The 19,115-nt window shown below is 34.3% G+C and overlaps 1 protein-coding gene across 1 annotated transcript; it reads left to right on the top strand.

Annotated features, from left to right (window-relative positions):
• The first annotated feature begins 4,013 nt into the window (after nucleotides 1-4,013).
• LOC118179899 (ankyrin repeat domain-containing protein 61-like) lies at nucleotides 4,014-6,133 on the top strand. The gene has a single exon (XM_035349059.2). It carries the CDS (start codon nucleotides 4,657-4,659, stop codon nucleotides 5,476-5,478), a length of 822 nt encoding a protein of 273 aa, XP_035204950.1. The 5' UTR covers nucleotides 4,014-4,656; the 3' UTR covers nucleotides 5,479-6,133.
• Nucleotides 6,134-19,115: the final 12,982 nt, after the last annotated feature.

The raw sequence follows: 19,115 nt of genomic DNA, 5'->3' as shown, positions 1-19,115 counted from the left end.
TAATTGTATGCCAGTATTGAAAGGAACAATCAATCTGATAAGAAATGGCTGTGACTTCTTTTGAAAATGAGATGTAAAAGGTTACCAGCAAGGATATTCCATTTGGCATTGGTTGTACCATTACTGGCGACTTTATCGCCTGCGCTGGCAAAACGGAAAAGTACCCAATTTTTTTATTCTTTGTTCTTAGGGAAAACATTGTATTTGTAAAAAAATCCAATGCTTTCTTTCTTATAAGTACATAGACTCTAGAATTCTATTGTAATTCATTATGATAAAAACAGTATTTGTCAGTGAAATGACGTTTAACTATCTATAAAATACGTAAATCCATTTGTATATGCTGCCTTTGGTCGCATTTGTTCCCAAAATGCATAAAAAAAAAAAAAAAAAAAAAAAAAAAAACTGCCACTTTTATAAAATGCTGAAACTAGGGGTTGGATAATCAGAGACTACTTAAATATTTAGTATTTGAATGAGGTTGATTATGTATGCTTCATATAGCTTTGTCCAAAAACAATGTACCATTCGTAATGTTAATTCGTAAAATAAAGTATATTAAACTACTGTTGACAATTTCAGTTTCTTAGTGCATATTTCAAAGCTGAGTATATACATGTAATATGAATATGTGCCAGTTTTCAATGGAAAGTACTACACAAGGACATCATCTATACCCTTAGGTAGATAGCCTGAGCGGGCTTTGCTGTAATCAAATAAACCAGAACCATTCTACCTTACACTATTCATTTAACAAATGTGGCAAAATTTGGTACACTTATGTTATCAGGAACGAATTCAGAAGTGTGTGTATGGATGAATGCGTTCACATATGCATGTATACACTGGTGTGCAAAAATTAAGGAAAGTCGAAAAATTAGCATATCAGCTGAACGAAGAGGCAGAGCGGACAGAAAGACCAATCAGGAGATTAAGTAAGGTGATGTACGGTAGCACATGCGCAGATATGCAGGTAGACGTAATGGGAGAGTGTCTGAGTAGTATAAAGCATGTTGTCGATGTAAGATCAATATTTCTGGCAAAGAGATTGCACGCCGTATAGCAGTTAAAACCACACCGAGTTGCTGCCTCAGCGAGAAATGGCGAATAATCAATCTGTTAGACGACATCTGGATGCTTTTACCCGAGGTCGAATCATTGGGAAATTGGAGGAAGGCCGCAGTGTGACAAGTGTGGCTGCAGAGTTCGGAATTGCTCACAGCATCGTTTCACGACTTTGGAGACAATTTCAAACTACAGGAACAGCTATCCGGGGGTTTAGTAGTGGTCGTCCACGAGGAACCACACCCGCAGACGACCGGTATATTGCCTTACAGGCCAGAAGAAACAGGCGGCAGACAGCGGGAGAAATCGCTAGACACACTACACAAGCGACTGGACGAACGATATCGTGTTTTACCTTGGCCAGAAGACTGCACGGTGGTGGTCTGTTTGCACGACGCCCTGTACGGTGTGTACCTCTAACGCCTGCCCATCGGAGAAGACGTTCTCTATGGTGCCGGGAACACCGGAATTGGAGAGACAATGAATGGGGACGAGTACTCTTTACAGATGAGAGCAGATTCATTCTGAGTAGCGAATCTCATCGCATACTCATCTGGAGAGAGCGGAGAAACTGCAATCATCCCTCGAACATCATTGAAAGGGACAGGTATGGAGGTGGCGGTGTTCTCGTTTGGGGAGGCATCATGCTTGGTAGTCGTACAGACCTTCACATCTTCGACGCAGGTTCAGTCAACGGGACCCGTTATTGTAACGAGATTCTTCTTCCATATGTGCGTCTTTTTAGAGGCGCTATGGGTCCGCAGTTCCTTTTAATGGACGACAATGCACCATGTCATCGCACAGTAGCTGCCGAACAGCTCTTAGAGAGTGAGGATATTGAACGTATGGATTGGCCGGCACGATCTCCGGATCTCAATCCCATCGAGCATGTATGGGATTTTCTAGGCAGACGCTTGGCAGCTCGTACCTTACCACCAGTAACGATTCCGGAGCTTCGATTGGCGCTGCAAGACGAATGGGCAGCAATGCCTCAACAACTCATTGACACCCTCATTCTCAGCATGGGCAGACGCTGTGAAACCTGCCTAGCAGTCAGGGGAGATCATATCCCCTATTAAAGACCGGATGTTTCTTGCTGGACATCCATCACAGGGATGTTTCGGCCTTCAGTCGCATTGCGTTCCATGCTACTTTTTCAATAGCTTTTTTTTATCCCTCTGATTTCTCTTTTAGTAAGTGTTGCTTACATTACTCATGTCCTTACGTATTGGGGATCTTGCGGTATTAAATGTGTTGATTTGGAAAGCTTTTGTACAAAGTTATATTGAAAAAAACCGTCTCGTCCTTAATTTTTGCACACCAGTGTATATGTACGTATGGCATGTATGTTTGTGTATAAACACACATATAAAAGTGCATACACACACATACGTTTTTGAATCCAGTTCCGATAATAGAAGAGTACATAAATTTTTCTATATATAACATTTATGTGTGTATTTTTTTATAAGTAACAATATTTCTGATTTGAATCAGTTGCCATCAACTAATGTCAAGTGCATGTGAAAAACTAAAGAATAATTATATAGAATTAAGATGTAATCTATATTTAAAAATTTTTCTTTACTGTAACTGTTATTTTATTCATAGAACATTATACTTGTATTTTCTTTTATTAAATTAGTAACAGTTAAGAATTGTTTGCGTGTGGTTCTATTTTTAGTATTTACTCTGTGACATACTGAATTTTATTTTTATTTGGAAATTGAATAAATTAATTGTGATGGTGTGTGCTGAGAAATGGAATTTTGTGAAGAATATTTAATACTTGCCAATAAAAATAGGAATAATTTTAAAGTTTCTATCAACATTTTTAATATTGTTATCAAAATGAGACTTTAAAAATTCTTTTTTTTGTGGTAAAATGTGAATTACATTAAAAGGGTATCATTTGATTTTAATTCCTTTATGAAAATAGTTAACCTAAAAGACACAGAGATCTCATTAACATATGAAAAACATAGCTCAAGTAAGTTTTATAGACATACTGAAAAAAAGAATATTCAAAGATGTTTTAAAGAAAAGAAAGCTGTACACTATACGATGGCTCCCTAAAGTTTTCGTATACTTATGATTTTCATTGAAATAGAGCTCTATCCATTAATTAAAAGTAAACTTTCTGAATAATTTAATAATAAGATCTATAATCTATTCGTAACAAAATTACATGAAATATATATTTTTTTAATATAGCGAAACTTTATTTTTAAGAAATTAATAATAAAAAAAAGGCAAACATTTTTATCTCACAAAAGTCTTCGGTACACTGAAATATTTTTGGATAAAGTCAAAATCAGAATTATCGTTTGCCACTTTTTTTTTTTTAATTTTTTCATTGTAGCGGCATTTAAAAAATCGTTTGCTTTAATTTTTTTATTGTTTACTTCATAATATTGTATTTATTATTGAAAAATGGGTCGCAGTCACAAAAAAATTACAAACAGCATTCGAAAATTGATAATTTTTCACCATAGTAGTGGTAAATCAATTTGAAATATCGCTAAATTAGTTACCTAGTCCTAATACTGCCATGCCCCCGCCGCCAAATGTCATTTTTTGATTATTAATTTCTTTAAACTAAAGTTTCGCTAAATTAAAAAAATATTTTATATAATTTTGTTAGGAATAGATTATAAATCTTATTATTAAAGTCTCATTCAGAAAGTTTACAGAAAGTAATCTCATTCAGAAAGTTTTTTAATGGCTAGAGCCCTATTTCAATGAAAATCATTATTGTCACCGACTTATTTTGTGAGATATTTAATTCAGAGATTTAATAAATAATTTAATAATGAAAATAGAAGCTATTTTATGTATTAGGTCAACAAATACCAAATTCATTTGTTACTTTGTTTTTTATTTGACAATATTTCATTTCACATTTATGACTTTTGTTTCATACAATATGGCAACACTATTTAGTAAGCAAAGAATGTGCTGCCTTAATGACAAAGGTGCTTGAAGAGCTTGTAGCAGCTGTGTACAATGATGTTTATAATGTTTTCCTGCTGCAGTACCCAACTGATTTCGTTTCAATGCCGTGTTCCTTCGGAATTTCTCCCAAGACACTGGGAAGTACTGTTTAATCCAGTAGAAACCCAGTAAAAACTAACTTAATATCTGAGTTTTACACTTCCGTTGATAACGCACTTCTGGGCAAAGAATATGTATTGTACATACACGTTTTTTTCTTCTGGATTCCGATTTGGGAAATTGTAACTCGTTACCTGAATTCGGCGCATTTTTGAAATCCAAAGGGCGGCCGATAAATCGCCAAGGCCCGGTTATCTGAAACGTGCCCTGAACTCCTTGCGTCCACCTTTCCCGTCGTCAAAATCTGCGATTATCGGTACGTCTATCTGAAAGTAGTGGGTTGAGGCAAGTGTTTTAGGCCCTGGGAATCGTTAATAAATTATTTGATAAAATATTTATTGTTCAGAATTCTTGGAAAATTTCAATTTTGGCGTCGTTTACATATGCCAGCTGCTCTGCGGAAGTGTTTTCTTTAAAAGCGATGTAAATAACTTCAGCACACTATATTGGAAGTATTTGTTTGGTAAATTAAAAGGTATGAGTCTTGCAAAATATTCTGTTGCTGAATTGCACATGGCTATCATATATAAGGATTTTGATTCACTCTCTCGGATTGTGCAAACGAATAGAAAAACACTGGATTCCCTTTGGAGGGGACTGACATCTGTAAGCCTTGCCTTACAGCTGAATTCATACAAAATTTTGCAATATTTAGTTGAACATGGTGCAAATGTCAATATCAGAACTTCGGATGATAAAATGGAACCTGCACTTTTTCAAGCCTGTCGCCTACAGTCTTTTGTAGGAGTTCGTATTTTATTATGTTCATCTAACCTTAATATAAATCAAAGAGACTTTTTTAATCGAACTCCGTTGTGGGCAGCTGCCAAGTATTCGTCACCTGATATGGTCAATTTGTTATTAGAACACGGTGCCGACGTTAGTGTTGCATCCAAAATATCCGAGTGTCCACTTTGTGTTGCGTTGGGCAGACCTAGGCAGAAAAAAATTGCTCAAGTGTTAATACGTCGAGGGTGTAACTTAAATGCTGGCCAGAATGTTCCTTTAGAATTAGCATTAAAATTTAATGATCGCGAGACATTTTGCCTTTTAATTCGTGCTGGTTTTTCAATAGCAAAATGGTTTTCTGCAGATATATTGCCTTTTCAGTGGAAGGAAGATGTATCATTTTACAAATGGATTGTTTCGCTGACAACTAAACCACGTAATCTGTTACACCTATGTGTTTGTTATGTTCGTGAACTATTGGTATTTAGAAACCAAAACATAAGGTACTGTCATGTAAATCAGCTACCTATTCCTTATTCATTGAAAAACTTGATTCTTTTAGAAGATTGAAGTTACTACATATCGTTTATCTGAATTTTAGTAAAAACTTTTATCTGAATTTTAGTGAAGTATCCCTATTTAGTGAGCATGGAACAAGGAAGATTTTTTTTATGATAATTACATTGTTCTGTTTCACTCTGTCTCTTGAATATCAACTTATTTGATAATTCGTCTTATTTATTGTAATGTTGCTCATTAAAATTATCATAATATCGTGAAATATAGATATCAGTTTGATTCTGCATTCTCTATATATGTAAATTTTATATAACCAAAAGAAATCATTCTGAAAGGTTGTAAACACTCTTTTACTTAAATTCAGATTCACTATATGGGACGTAACTAGTCCAGAGATGATATGTAAAGTCAGTTTTGTGAATGTTTGCATGTATAATAGTTGATAAATGATGTGAACTGTGTGAAAATACATGTACTTGAAAAGAAAAAAAAAAATATTGTAGTGATAGCTTATAAAAGATCAAAACACATATTATATAATTTGTTTCCTGGAGTTAGATACTTAACAGTTTTATGTATTTTCTAGTTACCTTACCTGCTGTAGTAACATACTGAGATTAATATTTTAAAAAGTAGTTGATTTTTCATTTTCATCAAAATACGTTGTATTGCTAGTATCATTATTAAAAAGGATTTCTGACAACAATTATAAATCATTTTTAAGCCTTGATACTCATTCTGCCAAAGGATCTACAAAGCGAAAGCATGTTTCGATGTCCATCAAACAAAAAGTGGATAAAGGCATATCCTTTGTTTCTCTAAAAATTCCGAAATCTGTTTATCAATTTCACGCTGCTCTGCAGGGAAGAAACGTTGCGGCGCACAATGAACTAGAAGTTGATCCGTCAGCACTATCTTCATCTTCAGGGCAGATGTTTTTATTTTATTCCACTTATAATTCCTTACTAAATGTAGTATTTCATCTCGATGTATGCCAACGATTATAAGTTACGGAGTGCCTGTGGTTCAAAACCACGTACCTCCACATCAGAAAAATATCTAAGTAGTGAGCAGAAATAGGAAAATTGCATAATTGGTAATCATGATGCACACTAGAGGGCTTATTAGCTCAAGAAAGTTTAGGGATGGGAAAAATCAAGTTTTGATTTTTTTGGAAGTTTTATGATTTTAAACTTTTTTATATTTTGTATTTATTTATTTTAATTTATAACACACAAATACAACACTAAAGGAAAGATTTTACAGATTAATAGGCTCATTGGCATATGGCACTAATCATAGCGAAGTAAAGATTAAATTTTTGCGACGAAATATCCAGGGCAGCGGGCATGATGTGATTAAATAGTGAACAGATTGATAAGAATGCAGAGGTGGCCACTTTTCAGTAATACTGGAGTAGGAGAATGGTACAGCAATTACATTGCTAAGTACGTCCTTCATGGGCTGGGCGCTGGAACTGAGAACAGAGGGACGTGTCTACGCCTTTTAGATGGAGGATAGATACCGTATTCGCATCCCATGATGGAGCGAGGTCTTTTCTGCGAGCTGCAAATAGCAGGATCGTAGGCCGGTAACTGTTGAAGTGCACGGTTATCAGTCTGTTCAATTTTGAGAAATAAATTTTAACTAAGTTTATCCGAATGAATCACATCAGTACAGACATAATAGGCTGCATTAAGGACTAAACGCAGGGTCTTACTTTGGAAGCCTTGAAGTTTTTTTATGTGTGTTTTTGCAGCTGTACCCCAGATGGTGCAAGCATACAAAAATATTGATGATGATGAAAGATCGAATGATGGAAGTATAGAGAAGAGCTTTGTTTCTGATTGACAGAGGGCTCTTTTGGCCTAGAAGGGAGTAAAGTTGGGTTCTGACGGTCTTCGCTTTGAGTGTATAATCAATATGAAGACGCCAGGTTAATTTCGAATGAAGTATCACTCCTAGATACTTATATGAATTTGACCAGGGACATAGTCATCGAAGAACTTTATGTTAATGGTAGAGTACGAGATTCGGGAGCGTGTGAATATCATGGCAGCACATTTAGCAACGTTAATTTTGATTTTCCAAGTAATGAGCCAGTGCTCAAGGCTATGGAGATAACTCTGAACATTGTAAACCAGAACATTCAAATGTTTGTGTTTTGTTAGGATGGCCTGTCATCTGCATAGAATACTAGAGTAACACTGGGTGATTTTGGAATGTCGTTGATAAAGATGTTGAATATAGTCGGTCCACCTTGAGCTACGCCACTTAGGATTATACAGGGAGCCGAAATGATAGAATTAACTCGTACTGATGATTAGTGAGATACGAGTTAATTATGTGAATAAGTTGAGCTGGAATACCAAGTCGCATGAGCTTGATAATAATACTCTTATGCCAAGTCCTATCAAATGCTATGGCTATGTCAAGAAAAAGGGCGCCAATAAGCATTTTGCTACGAAAGCCTTCATGAATGAACTCCACTGTCCTCAGAAGCTGGTGCGTTGTGCAGCGTTTTGCTCAAACCAAATTGCTCGTCAATAAGGACCTTTTTGGGTCCGGAGAAAATCATTCAGGCGTTTAAGTAACACAAATTCGTAAATCTTTGATAACGAAGTTAGGAGGCTGATAGGTCTATAATTTTGAGGACTTAAATGGCACTAGCCAGGTTTCGGAATAGGCACAATAAGTGCTCTCTTCCAGCTTAGCAATGCAGTAACATATAATTTATGAGTATTACTAAGAAAAATAGATAGCTGGTGGGTAGGTATTTAACATGCGGTTAGAAATAGAGTCCAATCCAGGCACTTTCTTAGGATTTAATTTAGCGATATATTCGCTAACTTTGTGCATGGTTGTTTGTTGTGTGTCTCTCTGACATGAAGAGTTTAGAAATCTTTCAACATCTAGTTGGAAGGAATTTGCGGTATTAGCAAAAATCCCTTCATTATGTGGTGTGAATTGTGTTTGGAGACTGTCAGCAATTAATTCAGCTTTCTCCGTGTCTGTATGAGCCAACATTGCGTCCTTAGCTTAGGACGGAACGTGAGATTTATGTTTTCGAAGTCTGGCAGATGCACGCCAAAGACTGTTATCTGTGGTCGTTAGGGAGTGAATGTGATTAGAGTATCGTGATTGATTGAACTGGTCAGATGAAGCCTTGATCTCATTTTGGAGAGCACGGAGTTGTAATTTTAAGTCAGGACTTCTAATTCATTTCCAAAGCCTTCGTACTTACTCTTTTCGTAAATTTTGAGTTTGATTTCAGCTGGAAGTTTATTAAAATTGGGGCGAAGGGTGGGTTTTGATACTTCTTTAAAAGTATCTGTTAGGATAGAAGTTAACTGGTCAACAGCCTTGCCAATATCGTCACTGGATTTAGTTTCGTGGGAGTGAAAACTCTTACTGTTAAGTTTATATCGAAAATTGTCCCAATTTGTAGAGACAAGTGGCGGAGAATTTTGATTAAAAGAATTACAGTTAAGGTCGATGAGTACGGGGTTGTGATCTGAGGATAGACAACTTTCCACAGTCACGTGATAGTCAAAAGGAATATTTCGAAAAAGCCAAATCAATACAAGAAGGGGCTCCCCGTACATCATATCGTGTGGGTGAATTCGGCGGTGTAATTTTAAATTGGGTGCACTGAGCCCGTTACATCAGTCAGATGTTTATATTGTCTTGGGAAGGAAGGAAAAACAGGTGTTGCGCTGATGCGACATCAGCAGGCAACGGGTAATGAATCTCCTTTTTCACTCATTCCTTTTGATGTTCTGGTTCATGTTCTGGCTGCTTTAAAAATGCCTAGAATGAGGTATTGTACATTAGAAGAAGCCCTTCAAAGATTTTTTGATGAAGAAACAGATGATGATAATGTTAATAATGACCAGAATGAAGTTGATATTGTTGTTGTTCCCCCAGAAATATCAAAATCTACTGATGAAGAAGAAAGTAATGACAATGTTTTAAATTATGATAATGATATTTTACCACATGATACTGCTGGGGAAGTTGAAATTCACATAAGAAGTTATTGCATCTGAAGCCTATATGAGAAGATTTATTGGAGTATTATTGCTTACAGGACATCATTCTTTACCTCAAAAAACATATTGGTCTTTTGATAGGACATTTCTGTTTCTGCTGTGCGAGAATTGATATCACGTTTGCAGTACAGGAATATGAAGCAGAATTTGCATTTGACAAGTCAAATTGACAATAGTGATAAATTATATGAGGTGAGACCGTATCTAAACTTACTAAGTATCACCACTTTTTACTACTGGAAATATAAAGTCTCTTTTAGACTTCAGACGTGAGAATGCATTTTTACTTTTGCAAACTCCTATTGAGAGTGTAGAATTAGCCAGAAATAGATCAGCAACAGACCTAGTAAATTCTGGATTCAAAAACCATTGCATGGAGATAGTAGACATTTTATCTTTAATCCGTCGATAACAAAAGACTTTGTTGTAAAGAGTACCATAGCCAGACTGTTTATAGATGCAAAGTATGTAATGTAGCTTTACATCATGATTGTAATCAAGCTTTTCATGCTTGAATCTTTCAATTGAAATAATTTGTATTTGTAAAAGAAATATAATGTATATTTTAATATCAAATATATTACAAGTAAAGTGATTTGTAGATTTATAAAACGTTATACAGCTAAAAAGTAATCCAGTGCTCCACTCAAAGGAAACATCGCACGAGTACAATCCTATTCACTAAACATAAGTAGTTTTATTCCGCTGACGTTGCACGAACGCAACACTCACTTTTTCCACAGGTAAGAGCAATTTTTTTTTTATTTTCAATGTAAATTTATGTTAAAAATGCTTAATTTAATATTTGTTATTATTTTCATGAGAAAAGAATCATTCCTTGTAGTTTTGGCAGTTAATGGGTTAAATCAAATTCCTCGTCATTATAAATATCACGAATGCACATCAAATAGTTTTCTAGTTGAAATTTTCTAATTTCGACTATACGTAATGTATGCTTTATGCATTCGCGCGTTGAAAGAAATGTTTAATAAAGTAAACAAATAAATATTAAGCTTTTTTTTGTAAATTTTGATACCCTTTAAATCATAATTGCTCTTTATTTCATAAATTACGATTTCATATTTTTAATTTTATAATTTCTGCATGCCATGTTACCAGATTTAAATTGATAATCTATAATCCAGAAAAACCCCTAATCTGGAATCCCGATGAGTCCGGATTAAAGACTTTGCACTGTATCTATACAATAACAAATAACTTGAATAATAATAATTCAATAATAAACTTTATGACATAACTTTAAAATATAATAAAGTTAATTTTAGGTACCACTTTATAAAGGCATTTAATTTGGTGAGATGAATTAAAATCATTGCCTAAAATGTCAGACTTTTTTTTAAAGAAGGGTTAAAGTCTTCTTCTAAGTCCTGGGTATGTCCATAAGGTAATGAGTAGGAGAAAATATCGAGCTGACAACACATGATGAACATAAGAAAAATACCAGCCCAGGCAGTTACGAAAAGATAGGGCACATTGTATATAATTTTAAAATAATAAACACAAAATAACATCATACACCGATAGCTCAAAGTAGTCAAATTTCCAGCACAAGGTTTAAAGTATATACATTTCGAAAGATGGTTCAAAAGGAGTCGAAAGTGCAAAAAGCCTAGTTTCCAATTATGCTAGATAAATTTGAAGTAAAAATCTCTTCTAATATGTTAAAGGAGACAAAAATTTTGTCTATGGTAGTAGGTGCAGGACGAATTTCATCCAATCGATTCGTGATTATTTTAATTACATGAAAAATAGAAAATTCTCTTAAAGATTTTGTTTACTTCATCAACGACCTGCAAAAAGTCCTTAAAAGTAGAGGAGACATTATTTTTAATTCTGACTTCTAGCGTTGGGTTTAGCTGCTCTAGGGAGCAGTGGAAATTGTGTGTGGTCGTTTGTACTGACAATCAGTTCGAATTTTCCTATCATTACTAAGTAATACGGTAGGATTTTTTTTCACCAAGAGTGTCACTCTGGAATATTTCCACCACGTGGCTCTAAACGAGTGTTAACATTCTTTTTCTTAACATTTAGGTTCTTCGAATTACTTGGGTTTTGTGTGGTCGTTGGTATTGACATCAATTCGAATTTTCCTATCATTGCTAAGTGATATGGTAGGTTTTTTTTTTTTACTAAGAGTGTCACTTTCTAAATGAGTGTTAACATTCTGTTTAACATTTAGGTTCTTCGAATTACTTGGATTTGGGGGAAAAAACGAAAGTTGGCTGCGTGATCACCACCACAGTTACAATAAATCAGTTTTTCAATGCATTTTGCTTCACAGTCTGCAGTTTTATGTGGCAATGAACATTTAATACATCTCGGAGCAAGTTTGCATTTTTCCGATGAATGATGGAAATGTTGGCAATTATGGCATTGAGCAATACCAACTTTGTATTTGTATGGTTGTATCAAAACATAGAATTACTGATGTCATAGATTTTTATCAGTGCCCTCGACATTAGCTAATTACACTTGAAATAGAGGTAGTGGAACAAGAGTTTTAAATCTGAATATTTGGTTCACTTTAAGGTAATAACATTAAGGCCTTTTACAATTAATTCATCTTTAATTTCCCCCTTAGGGCTGTCAAAGGGTAAACGTGAAATAACAACCTTCACAGGTTTAACACGTTTAGCACGTAGTATGTAATAGTATATACTATTGGTATCTAGGTATCTCATAATCTTGCAGTAATTGATTCACAGTGAGTGGTAATAATTTTAAGAAATCACTAGAAATTCTGGCTAGGATGATAATATTTAGTTCATTTTTAAGTTTCTTAAGAATTTTAACTGGGGAATGACCATAATCGGAATTATACGTGGTTGTGGTAATTTATCCTTATATGCAGCATCAGCATTTTGATCCATATTATCAACATTTTCATTAGCCTTTTCAGTGTTGTTTTCACTACTTGAGGGTAGCAAATATTTTTTGATATTGCAATATCAACATTGTTTTTTAGCATTTTACATGGCTTGGCAATCTTTTTAGGGGAAGTAAATCCATCTGAGCACGAGGTTTTATCTTGTGCTCGATTTTTAGAATTACAGTTAAGTTTACTAGATTTTTCTAATTCTTTACCATTTTTAACATCAGAGAACAGTAATTCATTAGAAGTACTGGGTTTAGTAGTGCATTTCAATACATTATTAGTACTCTTATCACTATTATTAGACATTTTACTGAAAACACAACTTTTCTTGCTATCAGAATTTACTACAGAATCGGAAATAGAACTATTACATGCCCTAAAATTTTCGCACTTATAATAAGTTATTGCGTTTGGCATCTATTTCCTTAATTTGAGTTTCAGCGAAGAGTCTTTGAGAGATATCATTCTCATCGATTTTCCTTAGTAGCTAATTCATAAATATTACGAAGTTTTAAACCGAAATCTATAGTGCTTTTTTAGAAATCCAGTAGCATTAATAAAATCCACTGCGTTGAATTCCTTTTTAGTGAGCAAGTCCGTAAGTATTTCATCCATGTCCGAAGGTCCTATTTCTAGATCATTACAGTGATCATCACTATCCGAAACTAAATCATACTCATCTTGTGCTTCCATAATTTATATCACAGAAAACCAAAATCCACCAGTGTTGAAAGCAAATCCAAAAGCATTCAGCATGAAACACCATAAGCGTAGAATATACAAGGTGTGGCTATTAATTTTCAGGACTGCTCTAATAACACCAGAACAGATGATGTGAAAAACGTAATCTTTTAATATGTTTCTAAGTAATCCCCATCTGCTGCAATACACTTCTGTGTTCGGTTGTATAAGTTGTGGAAACAACTTTTAAAGTTCTCTTTCAGAAGGTTCTTCAATAGTGACGTCACGTTGCATGACAACGTCTGCCCCCACATTGCGTTGCCAGTGAAGAGGTTTTTGGCCAAGCATGAGGTCGTGGAACTGCATCATTCGCCATACTCTCCTGACTTGGCCCCCGCAGATTTCTTTTCGTTTCCCAAACCCAAAACTGTGATCAAAGGAACATGCTTTGTGGATGTTGAAGACATCAAAGAACGTGAAGTTGACATTGAGGAGCCTTCCGAAAGTATAAAAATTGTTTCCACGACTTATACAGCCGAGCATAGAAGTGTATTACGGTAGATGGGGATTAGTTCGAAACATATTAAAAGGTTACGTTTTTCACATCATCTGTTCTGGTGTTATTAGAGCAGTACTGAAAATTAATAGCCTCACCTTGTAAAAAACATGTGCTTACAACGGAGCTCCTGTAAAACCAGCAAAGGCCTTCTCTAAAGAGAGAAAGCTAAGGTATGAAAACCTTAGTCTTTTCAAGAATCTTACAAACATCAAATCCCCGACCTCAAAAAGTTAACGTTATTGTCAAGAAATGTTTTATACCTGTATATTTTCCTATAAATCTAATAATGAAATTGCTTAAATCGAAAAATAATAATAATAATAATAATGTGTTAATGTTGATTTTAACATTAAGTAAAAGAGCAGACTTAGTTTGGTGTATATTTTGAATAAAACTCTATCTAATTCGAGAATGATCAGACACAGGTTCTTCTTATTTAGAAACAAAACAAAACAATTTTTTTTTTTTTTTTTTTTTGAAGCAGAGAGGTGTGTATTTGATTGCAGTTGAAATATTCGAGGTCAATCTTCACAGTACTGACGTTTCGGCACAACATTTTATGAATAACATCCCAGATATGTCATCTCGTCCTATCATTATGTTTTTGCTACATGAAAGGAAATCTTCATGTAATACGTACAAAACGCAAAATAAAATGGTATTGGGGTAAATTAATGGAACTCCGACTCCAAAATCTTTCAGTTGTCTCTTTAAGAAGAGAATTTATCGACTTTTAACAGACGTTTCTAGAAGAAAAAATGATCATTTGCTGGCGTCTTATTAAGTGCTTTAGAGTTGCGGTACGGGAAAATATTTCTCAAACATTATCATCCATTGCAATAAAATGGAGACCGACAACCCAACAATAAAATGCAGGAGAGACACTTCAAGAACTAGTAAAAGATATTGAAAATTTGATTTATCTGCCATTTCGGGATAGCGGCCGGAAAATTAAAAACACATAGTCTACAATATTTTGTGGAGAATGTTAGTGATGTTGATGTACAACAAGCTCTGGTTTGGTTTGGTTTGGTTTTATTAGATTATGGCAAAGCACTCGAGGGCTATCTGCCTTAAGGGAGGGATGCCTTCGTGGAGGATTTTCTAAGGGAAACTGGCTCGGGGAAAACCACGAAAACACCCATGCAGCCAGCCCGTTCGCGGGATTCGAACCTCGGACCGAACTACCAGTGTTCAGCGACGTTACCACTCGGCCGCTGGTGGGCCCACAACAAGCTCTGAAGAGCAGAGAAAGAAAATCTGAAGAGTGCTTTCTTGTATGTCGTAGAAAAGGAGACTGCACAGAAAGTCAACAGAAGAGATCGTCTGCCTGTAGTGTCAAAATCTTGAAATGCACGGGCATAGAATTGATGAAAAGCCTGGAGCAGATATTCTCCACAAGGGAAAATTTCATGGTTTCAGGGGAAAATGCGGTCAGCGCCATAAGTTTATCGAGCACCTTGGCCCAGGAAGGCATTAAACAAATGGGGTGAAAAGAGGAAGGATCTTCTTTATCCTTTCTTTGTTGAAGAAAACTAAATCAGCCTCTTTTCAATATTCAGAAAATATTCCCCTCTGAAGACATTCATTCAGGATAGCTACAAAGAACTTCTTCTTATTACATTCAAAGATTTCTAAAATAATTTCCATTGTCAAGCTACCTTTACCAGGAGCTTTATTTAACTTTTTAAGAATAATTTCCACTTCATCCAAAGTAAAATCATAATTATTTACTGTCTCTGGAGGTATCCGATAATCTGATCTAAATTGATAATGAAATGATAGTAAAATTATCAAATGATAGATCGCCATAAGTATTTAGTTTTAGTTTATAAATATAAAACACTACTTTTTTTATTAAAGTTTTAGTAATTATCCACATTATTATATTTTGTTGTTTAATTTATAAAACACATTAAATAATCTAAATTTAAATAAATGCATTTGTATTTTTAGAGTTTTGGAAAGGAGGATGGAATGATCGTTGAGAAAAACTGGACTGAAGGCAGTGGAAGAGTAATACAGTATCTGTTACCTTTTTAAACTTATTGGTTAATAAATATCAGTCGCTTTATTACGTCAAATTTCAGGAACTAAAGTAAATGTACACTAATCAATAAAAGGCCTTTATGCCAATTCAACTTTTTCAATAATGCTGGATGATAGTCTAATCCTTTCTCAAAGTCAAAATCTCTAGCTGAGAAGACCTCACAGAAGCAATTGACAGTTTTATTACCAGCTTTTAATTTAAAGATAGCATATTCTTTTCTGCTAAAATATCGATCGGAAGACATCCAACGAAAATCTGAAGAGTTACTGTCGAAACAGTTCTAAAACACTTAGTAATCTCCAATAGAGCAATTCTTTGAATTTGCAAAATTTTGTTACGCATTTAGATCGAGCTAGTCCACCATGCGCCACACGCATACAAGATCTTTCCCTCAATAGCTCTTTTATATAGATTCTTAAGAACTTTACCTCATTCAGTTTATTAAGAATATGAGTGCATTCAATCATTTGATCTACGTGCAATATAAAAGTGAGCTTTTCATCGATTGTAATGCCCAAATATTTGATTGTCGTAGAAATTCTAATTGGTTGTTCATACAGTTTGCACTTAGGATGTATTGATCTAGTATTAGTTTTGGCAATATCCAAAAGAAAGCTTTTCTTTGAATCAAATTTGAGTTTAACATGGAAAGACCACTTCCCCAATTCTTGAGTGGTGAAACAAAGCTTTATAAATAGTATGATGGCCAATAAAATGAAATCATCAAAATAAGCTTGTATAATAACATTTTGTGGTAAAATTAAGTCTAAAGTTATATTAGCAATAATATTCCACAAAAATGAACCAGATATTGAGCCTTGGGGGCAACCCCTTTGATAATTTCTGTGATGCCACTTATTACCATTATATAAGGTAACTTTTTTTTCATTCAGAAAATCATGTATCAATAAAAAGATATTCCTTGAACATTTCATTTCTTTTAATATAATTGGCCACCAAACGTTGTTGAAAGCGCTCTTTACATCTAGGGATAAAATTGCAGTATGTTTGCCATTCCTTCTATTTCGAAGGATATCAGAAATTAAATTATCTATAGCCTGGGTAGTACTTTTACCCGCCATAAAACCAAACTGATTTTTATTTAAAAGATTATTTGATAATAAACAATATTACAACTATTGTGCCATCAGTTTATCAAGCACCTTGCCTCAGAAAGGCAATAAACAAATGGGGCAAAAAAGAGGAAGGATCTGCTTTATCTTTTCTTTCTTTGTCATAAGTACTATCACAAGGAATGTGATATTGTAAGAGGTAATTTACTGTCTCTTCTATATTCTTAGTATAAGATCCATCTTGATATTTCAAAGAGGCAATTTGTAAAGCTGGTTTATATTAACAGCAATATAGTAAGGAATGCCAAAAGGTTGATGAATATTCAAAGTGTTACTTAGTTCTTCCCAAGCACGATTTTTACTAATGTTGACTTCTCGTTTATGAGCAGCTAATTTTTTTTATATTGAATCTTTAACAAATTTTTTCTCTGTATGACTAGCATCTCTGAAATTTTCTTCGATACAGTCGAATGTGACTTCTTAAAACAGCCAGTTTGTTGGACCACCAATACACCTGTTTACCCAAAGCGTTGCTCTGTTTGAATTTGTTCATCTTAATTTTTTTTACAGATATCCACTATTGAGTTAGTAAGATCTTTAATATAAACCAGCTTTACAAATAATATATTTAAATCAGAAATATATTATTTGTAAAGCTGGTTTATATTAAAGCTTAAATATTTAAATCAAAAATATTTTCTAAATTTTCTTTGGAAACTTGATCTATAAAGTTATACAGTTCTGTACGAAAATTTAGCCAATTCAAGTTCCAAATATAGAAATGTTCAAATGTCTCCTCTCTAAGAGAGTTTTAAAGTCCAATTTCAATGCAGCGATGATCGCTACATGATATATCCATAGAGACAAATCAATTCAGGACAAAAGAAAATCTTACAATGATAAGGTCTATCCAACTTTCGCCTCTTGCACCAAAAAACGTAGCTGGGCTATCAGGACTATTAAGAACATTCAAATTGTTTGTCGAACAGAATTCAATTATAGCTTCACCTTTTGGATCTATTGAGTGATCATAAGAACCCCATAGGGGACTCATAGCATTGATATCTCTGCAAATAATTATTTCTGAGTCCTCCTCATGCTAATCAATAATACTGTTAATACAATATAAATAGTCACTCAAGGCGTCATTAGGGAGATAATACACTGAAGCAAAAACTATGTTTCTATTATTAATGATAATTTTAACTGCTCGTATATTTGAGAAAGCATACAAAAGCATTGTTGGAAAACTGTCAAATAGAACAATTGCCGCTCGTGGATAATTTTTGCCATAAAAAGTCCAAAATTTCATCGGGATTTCCCAAGCTTTATTATCCATGTAAGGTTCTTGAATCAAGGCTATTTTATAGCCTCTTTTAATAGCTTTAATATATAATTGGTTTGCATCAGCTTTAGCGTGATGTGAATTTATTTGAACCATTTTTAAGTCTTTGTCACTTATACTAGCCATAATTAGTACTACTGATTAAAAGATACATTTGACGTTTGTGACAATGACAGTTTTTATCTTAACTACTAGAATGATCAACGTTAAGATTCAATTTATACTTTTCATTTTCCGCTTTACAATTAATACATTTTGGGCTAGCTTTACACTCCCAGCGTTTATGTATTATAAAGTAGTTAAGATGATAAATTGTCTACTTGAACAAACAAACAGGCATACCCTTTAATTGCAAAGTGATGTTATCATCAATTTATATAATGATTATGATTTATTTTAAGCATATGGTAACTGGATCTCACTTGCTTAATGCTAATTATTATGACAAACCTCATATAAAATAAAAATGGCATGAAGCTAAAATGTTATATTGTTAGTAACCTGTGAATGGTTTAGTGATTAATGGAGACTGATTACTCGGAACACCTGGGTGTGAGTTTGAATTCCACACGAGATTGGGTTGTTTGTATGCATATGGATGAGTTTAATATGGGTCTATTCCGAGGCTGCACCAGCGCCGGATCTCTGCTTTTTCTGTGTGGAGCAAAAGCTAAAACTGCCGCCCTCACCCATCATCCTTTAAGTTTCTCTAACAGATTTTAATTTGTTTAATAAATACAGAAAATAGGGTTTGAGGTAAAAACCTAAGCTCCATTTTATACTAAATTTTTTACGAGCCTTTTTTTTTTTGTTTTGTTGCTTTTGTTTTGTTATAAAGGAAAAATACGTACCAAAGTTACATAATTAGAAAATCGTCCCCTCCTAGGAGAATCGCCTTTCTTTTGAGCTTACTTTCGGATTCAATCCTAATCCTAACTCTAATTCTGAGTGCTTCTAACCCTCCAGTCCTTGCCACCATTCGTTTTTCCGCTCTAGGGGGAAAAGGCATCACCTAAGTTTCTCACTACTCCA

This window comes from Stegodyphus dumicola, chromosome 5 (genome assembly GCF_044657685.1).
Source record: "Stegodyphus dumicola isolate Sdum_Otavi_A_Nest chromosome 5, ASM4465768v1".
Lineage (NCBI taxonomy): Eukaryota > Metazoa > Arthropoda > Arachnida > Araneae > Eresidae > Stegodyphus > Stegodyphus dumicola.
This window is presented reverse-complemented; position numbering and strand designations above follow the sequence as displayed.

Excerpts from the sequence above, each read along its gene's own strand:
- LOC118179899 (XM_035349059.2), top strand. The coding sequence starts at position 4,657 with ATGAGTCTTGCAAAATATTCTGTTGCTGAATTGCACATGGCTATCATA.